Source organism: Halyomorpha halys, unplaced genomic scaffold, assembly GCF_000696795.3.
Source record: "Halyomorpha halys isolate HHAL.00 unplaced genomic scaffold, Hhal_1.1 Scaffold604.1, whole genome shotgun sequence".
NCBI classification, from domain to species: domain Eukaryota; kingdom Metazoa; phylum Arthropoda; class Insecta; order Hemiptera; family Pentatomidae; genus Halyomorpha; species Halyomorpha halys.
Genome location: NW_027105224.1, coordinates 562,693 through 570,126, shown reverse-complemented (window position 1 = coordinate 570,126; position 7,434 = coordinate 562,693). Strand labels below are relative to the sequence as shown.

At 32.1% G+C, this 7,434-nt stretch overlaps 1 protein-coding gene across 5 annotated transcripts in view; it reads left to right on the top strand.

The window, feature by feature from the left end:
- Nucleotides 1-5,374, top strand: part of LOC106684715 (neuronal acetylcholine receptor subunit alpha-7) — a gene marked incomplete at its 5' end in the record, with an annotated part of 211,926 nt that extends 206,552 nt beyond the window's left edge. For 2 of the 5 annotated variants that reach the window (XM_067049508.1, XM_067049504.1), the window contains 2 exon segments: nucleotides 1,233-1,470; nucleotides 3,990-5,374. In XM_067049508.1, the coding sequence (XP_066905609.1) occupies nucleotides 1,233-1,470; nucleotides 3,990-4,252 (501 nt within the window). 5 annotated transcript variants of the gene reach the window in all.
- Between the last annotated feature and the right edge of the window lie 2,060 nt (nucleotides 5,375-7,434).

Genomic DNA, 7,434 nt, shown 5'->3' with positions numbered 1-7,434 from the left:
ACAGAATAAATAGTTATGTGTCACAACTTGATTCGAAGTTCCTTGGAGTTCCTTGGGTTTACTCACCATTACAGTAACAGAATAAATAGTTATGTATCACAACTTGATTCGAAGTTCCTTGGGTTTACTCATCATTACAGTAACAGAATAAATAGTTATGTGTGACAACTTGATTGGAACCCAGTTCCTTGGAGTTAGTAGCACAGTCCCTTACTACCCCGCTCCCCTAAGTAATTACCTATATCAATAAAAGGTGTATTAAAAGGAAAAGATGTATAAGTTTCTTATTGTTAATAATTACTTTTAAAAAACACAAGGGAAACAATATTTCGCTTGTAAGTACAATAATATTTTGTATTTACATTTTGGGGCAGTGGTACTCTGAATTTGGTGATGAGTCAAACGATATGTTAATAATCATTTATAATAGATATAAGTGACTATAAATTTATTTATTTTTTATTAATGCTGAAAATAAGATATTGCTGATTATTTCAAATAATCTTACTTAAAGGCACTTTAGAGTAAACGTTTATGGAAATTCGAGTATTTCAATTAGTATAATAAGTAAATTATGGTTTCTCAAAATAGTGTAAACTTATACACATCATAACTATATTATCTTACAAGACTAACCCTTTGTTTTAGTAACATCATTTTTATTCGTGTAATATTGTTAGTTTTGAAGCTTAATTAAGCTGTTTTGAACAAAACTGCTTATACATTAGTAAAATAATCGAATAATTAATAGATGTTCTAGAGAAAGAAATATAGATCTCTAATTGCCAAATAATACAATCTAGGCATTATAGCTATATATTCATATCATAGTTACAGGAAAAATAAATGAGTTGAAAAATAACAAAGATGATTTTGTAATGATAAAATTATTATAAAGAAATCCATACGGAAAAAATTAAGCAAACATATGTTGACTATATTATCGATACTTTTGAAAATATAAGAACTTGAATGTAGAGGACCCGATTTATCCACAAAAATGCTCGCATTGCCCTTAACATACCATGTATGAAAGCTGTATTATTAGATTTCTTTTTTAAAACATAAATAAAAGCTCAGGGTATTTCGACTAATAATTAAAACCCGAGACAGTTGACTTGTGTCTTACTAATAATGTATTATCTCTAAAAATTTTCAGTTCATTTGATAGGTACAATAAGAAGAGAAGACGATGAACAGTCAACTATAAATATTATCATATTGCTTTTCAGATCAAATCACTGTTCCTCCATTGGCTACCCTGCGTCCTGAGAATGAGAAGACCTGGCCACGGAGACAATAGGGACTCGTCCGGGAAGTCGATGCAACTGCACACCCTAGAACTGAAGGAGAGGTCCTCCAAGAGCCTTCTCGCCAACGTTCTAGACATTGATGATGATTTTCGCCACGGCCCACTACAGGCTTCTAGTCATACCTTCATTCGTGCACACGAAGAAGGTACGTCAACAGGTACATATTGTTTCAATATCATCTGTGTTGTTATCACTGTTAAATGTTGCTTATACCTGGGAAAGGATAGAAGTTAGAAACTGCAAAAATGATGTATTTCTTGTATCTATCATCTCATTGCATATCATATCATCAAGACTCTTCAGTGAGAAGTAAATGTTTAGAGATAGAAGTAGTGATCAATGTGTAACCAATTTGATTCATCGTTTCATCATATGATACATATTCCATATCATATTCAAGAGAAATGAAACTATGAAGAATCGAAGAGTACCGGAAAACTTCATAAAAATATTTTGGAACCGAAATGAAACAACATAAATGGAATTGGCATTTATCATGAGAAAGAGAAATCATAAGAAGCTCTTCCACTTCCAATGAGTGTTTTTAATTTTTCTAAATTTTTTTTTTTTTTTATTATCTAATGGCAAGTATACAAATATATATATAAAACTGTCTCATCATTTTTAGGCTGAAATGCTTATAGCCTTGATAGAAAAAGCTTCTAAATCGGCATGTGCTTATTTTAATTTATTTTTTTCATTTTTCCATTGGACGCGAATTTGTTTATAAATATATCATATTTAAAAACGCGACTGTTCAGAAAACAGAGATTCTTAATAACACATTCTAGCATTCTGAAGATTTTATTGTGTTGAAGGTATCTGACATTTAACGCATCCATGTTTCAAAACTTTTGTTTGATTCTACATTTTATTTTATATTTGTCAATTATCAATCATCTTAACAAATTAACCAAATATTGCTTAAATATATATTTTAAAAACAAAGCATTAAAAATAATTCAATTTCTTCTATAAAAGTAACAATGATATACAAGTTTCAATATATTTTATTTTTAATTTTTACTTTTGTTCAAACTCTTTACTCTTATCTTAATTGTAACCTTTATTGTTTCACAGTTTTGCTTCATTTATTGTAACACTTTATTTATTTATTTTATTTTTTTACCTTCAACTGGTCATTTCTAACAATAGCTACAACGGCCTCCGATTGATTCTAATTGATAAAGTTAGAATATTTGATGCTGAAAAAAATACGATATGTGTGTGTGTGTGTGTACATTTTAATAATCCTCTTTAGATTTATTGATGAATGAATACTTTCTCGGTAAGGAATGCCTAAGTGTAATATCCATCAACGGGTATTATATACAAAAAATAAAAAATAGAGGATTCAGAGCATCGGTAAAAACCTTAACCTTGTCCAGAGAAAGTAAAGAGAAAGAGGAAGGCTGGTAATGTACTGGTTCGAATCTTAGCCCAGTCGAGAGAAAGGAAAGAGAAAAAGGAGGGGACATAGAACATAGGTACGAACTTCAGCCTAGTTTAAAGAAAGGAAAGAGAGAGAGGAAGGGAGATAAAACATTGACACGAACCATAGTCAAGTCGAAGAAAGGAAAGATAAAGAGGAAGGCTGGTAATGTACTGGTACGAACCTCAATCTAGTCAAGAGAAAGGAAATTGGAAAAGTAGGAGAAACTGAGCCGAACAGGGAGGAACCTCAGCCTAGTTGAGAGAAAGGAAAGAGGGAGAAAAGGTGAGATAGAGCATTGATACGAACCTCGGTCTAGTCGAGAGAAAGGAAAGAGGGAGAAAAGGTGAGATAGAGCATTGATACGAACCTCGGTCTAGTCGAGAGAAAGGAAAGAGGGAGAAAAGGTGAGATAGAGCATTGATACGAACCTCGGTCTAGTCGAGAGAAAGGATTTAAGGAATAGAGGAGGGATAACCTCTATTGGCACTAGGTGAATAATAAACCAGATATTTGATACAATCAAACGCATATTATGACTCCACCAAAAGCAAGTGGGTTAGTGATCTGATCACTGTCATATTTGCTATCTACTCGCCCCGCTTCAGCAACCCTTTCGCTGGTTCTTTGCGTATTCTAACAATTCTAAAAATCTAATGAATTTGGATAATGATCCTTTAAAAGGAAGATACAACAGAAACCATATCTACCACTCCACAATCAAATACTAAAGAATAACTAATAGTAGAACAAGAAATTTATACACCAACATTAAGTATGGGAGATGAAGAAGCGAACAACAGAAGAGCTGATGTGGAGAAAAAGAGAGAAGATTAAAGAATGGAATTCACTTTCATCACATTCATATGATCATAGTAACGAGATTTGATATTTTATTCTAATCAAGTTTGCAGTAGTGTAGGAACTTTCAGTGATTTTATGTGCTCAATTGCTTATGTAGAATTGCATTGCTGTTAGCGTAGATGTGAAAGGACTAAGGCATGTATCCTGTATGACTATCTGCTTCTTGCTAAGGGACTGCCTTGTTGCAACTATTACAGCTTTGAAGGGCAATGGCGTTTGATGTTTGGCGATGCGAAGTCCGTTGGTGTGTAGCGAACCAAGTGTGAGGTGAACCAGTCACGGATTTCGGAATGTAGTCCAAGTCTGTGACAGAGTTCACTTCACACACATATGTCCAGGTAACATTTTTAAAATTCAGAATATATGTTTTGATGTTACAGGAAGTGTTACGGGTAGTGTGATACATTCTCAAGGCATGGTGTCCTCATGTTTAGGGCCTCACAGGGAGCTGGGTCAGATCCTCAAGGAGTTGAGGATGATTACAGACAAGCTGCGGAAAGACGACGAGGCGGCCGAGATCACAAATGACTGGAAATTCGCTGCCATGGTTGTTGACAGACTGTGCCTAATTATCTTTACCTTATTCACTGTGATTGCTACTATCGCAGTTCTGTTTTCAGCACCCCATATCATTGTTACATAACTTACAACTGAATAGTCCTCGGAACGCCCTGGAAGTAGCCAAGATGGATAGCGCAGGGAACCACCCTGCCCAATTCGCTTAAGTCTTCCAGAACAGTACGTTTGTAACCTCGGAAAAAATATGGGATTGGTACTGCCCTTCATATTTATAGGTTTCGTGATTTTTTTTGGAATGGTGAACCATGTAGCTTTTGAACGAGTACTAGTCGGTTGAGGAAGCCATTTATTTTTTTATCAATACATTTGTACAATATACTTCTATATCTGTAAAAAGGAGTGTTATATAGGCATCAGATGTTAGCCACTATAATGATGACTATTATTTCCGAATGCTTATACGCCTATTTTTTACAATATAGGTAGGTTTTTACAACAGTGACTGCCAGGTACCATATATACTACAGCATTTCCATTACCATGTTACTTCCAAGGCGTACAGGACAAAGCAGTTGACTATTACTACCTATAAATATATAAATATATATAAAGTTAATTATAAATATTGTTGACTTCACTGTATATAACGGGTATTTATAAGTGTGGAAGTGAGCGTGATTGTGTACGCATGTAAGAAAGCCTGTATTTGTAATTTGAACATTCCTTTTGTAATAAAATTTGATCCAGGAAATGAATTGGTTGTCAGTTTGAATTATGATTTTCAATGCTGGTATGAACGAGTAGAGGCTAGTATTCTAGCCCAAGTATACAACGGTCAAAACAGTTTTTTCTCCTCTCATTGTTAACGAATTTACGATGCATTAATGTGTCGACAAGAAGGCATTTGTTTTTTAAAACAAAAAGGTATGTTTTTTATGAAAACTTGTTGGTTGAATACTTTCAATATTCATATCTATATGTGCATACGTTGTCTAGTTGAAACACCTAGAAGAGTTTTCCCATTTTTATACCAGATATTGTAGCAGCTTCATAATACTTCACAATCATGTACAATACATATATGATGTATAAATAATTAGTTTGTGTAAAGATTCTGAAATAAGTGGATCTATATTTCCTGGAGTAAGTGGTGATTTCATTGTTTGAGATTAATTGTTAATGAATTATAAGATAGTAGTTTATTATGTAACCATCATCAATTTTTCTTAGATATTTTTCCATTTTATCTAAACACAAGTAGAAAAAAAAGTTGATTATAAAACAAATATTTTATAAAAATGTATTTTATTTCGAATGAAATATTTGTTTAGATAAAATGTTTGTAATTGTTGATTCGAAAGTTTGTAATGTATAGTTTACGTATTAATAGTTTTTTCTCATTATGAAGATTTCTCAAGTTTAAATTATCGCTTTTGTTATTGATAAATTTTATTATATAATCTCGTTGATATTTTTATTGATATTTAAGATTGTTATTTATATTATATAAATAGTTTCTTGTGAAAGTTTCATGGGAAAATTCTTTATAGGTCATTCTAGCGTAGTTGATATTAGGTCACGTCTTTTCATAAATGCTGTACTCATTTTTTATGCTACAATTAAAGATAATAAAAATATGAAACTGGTTCTTTAACTTCTTCAAGAAAGAAGTATAGCTTTAATAATAACGTAATTTTAATATGAATTGGTTATATCTTTAATAACTTAACCAATTAACTATTAACAAATATAAATACTGTGTTTGGTCATGATAATACGAACTTCTTATTTCATTTCTCCATTATTATAATGCTAGAGGAGTCGAAGAATAGAAGAAATGCTTCAGAAACAAGGGGAAAGACACTGAAATCGATACCAACAGCATCAAAAATTGTTTAATAATATCATTGTATATTTAGAGTAAATATAAGTATATATAATAGAGTTTGTAATGTTCTCCTTACTGAAAAGTTTCTCACTGCCTGCAACAGTTTTTATAACGTCCTCTCGAATGTAAGAAATTAGTTGTTATATATATATAAATATCTATATAATTATATATATATAATTCAAGTCACTAGTCAGTCCAGGACTTTTTCCGTTTTGACAATACACAATCCATAAAGAAGGTAATATCGTGAAAGAAGTAACCAGTCGATAGGTGTAGTTTACCTGGAATTTTCTCTCTAAATACTGGATGATTAAATATTTAAATTTTTATTTTCGATTAATGCGAACCTTATATCACGATTGTGATGACATAAAATGATCATTTTGTAAACCAAGTCCAAAAAAAATCTACTCTATATGAGGTCGTCTATTTTCCGTTTCAGATAATCCTTTGGCCTAATTTTTCACTCTATTGGCTAACGATTCAACAGGTCGAAACAATTGACTATAATTGCCATTATTGATCGTTCCAATTGGCCAGGCGATGGGCGGGATACGGATAGGAAAATATTGTAGAAATGTTGGAGCGCTTTTGAACTTCGTATGGTCATGATCACATGTCTCTTTGAGGAGTTACATTTTTACATAAAAGTAATACTCGTGCCTACAAAATATTAAAATCGCTCATCGAAGCGCTGTTAACTGGTGACAGTGTGTCACGTGACGGTAGATTCTGTAAGCAAGTATAATTTAGTCCAACTAGTTCACAGCCAGTTTTTCCAATGATCTGAGTATCGCTAATTTATAACTTATAAATTCAATGAAAGTCTTATATTGGACTTGGAATCAAGTGATAAATCGTTACAGATTTATTTTAAAATAACTGTATGCATATATTATGCTGTAAAATGAAAATGACAATACGATTCGCATAAGGATTTTAAAAATATTAGGAGCATAGTTTAATATCTTAAAAATGATAGTAGGGCAGTTGTTGGAATTACTGGCTGATTTAAACTATAAATGTTGATTAGAGCTGTACTGTTGGCAGCCTCGTGTTTAACTGCTTCATCTTTATTCATGTATGAAGGATGAAAATGTAGAGTGATCAGTAAATACATACAATTAAGACATATTCTCAAAATTTTGTAAAGAATTAAAAAAAAAATTAAAAGTACTTAAAAAAACAAACCAAAAAAAATTGAATATAAGCACTGTATTGCCTACAAAATCGTGATATATTCTGATGTAATTCATTCCGAAAACTCCAGAGACCCCTTCTGCCCTACTGTAAATGGCGAAAATAAAAAACTGCTAACCAAGCACGATATTTATTTTAAATGATTTTCTCGGTCCAAGTCGGGTTTTTTTTTTCATTAGAATTTCCATTTTAAGCTGTAAAATAGTACAACACAG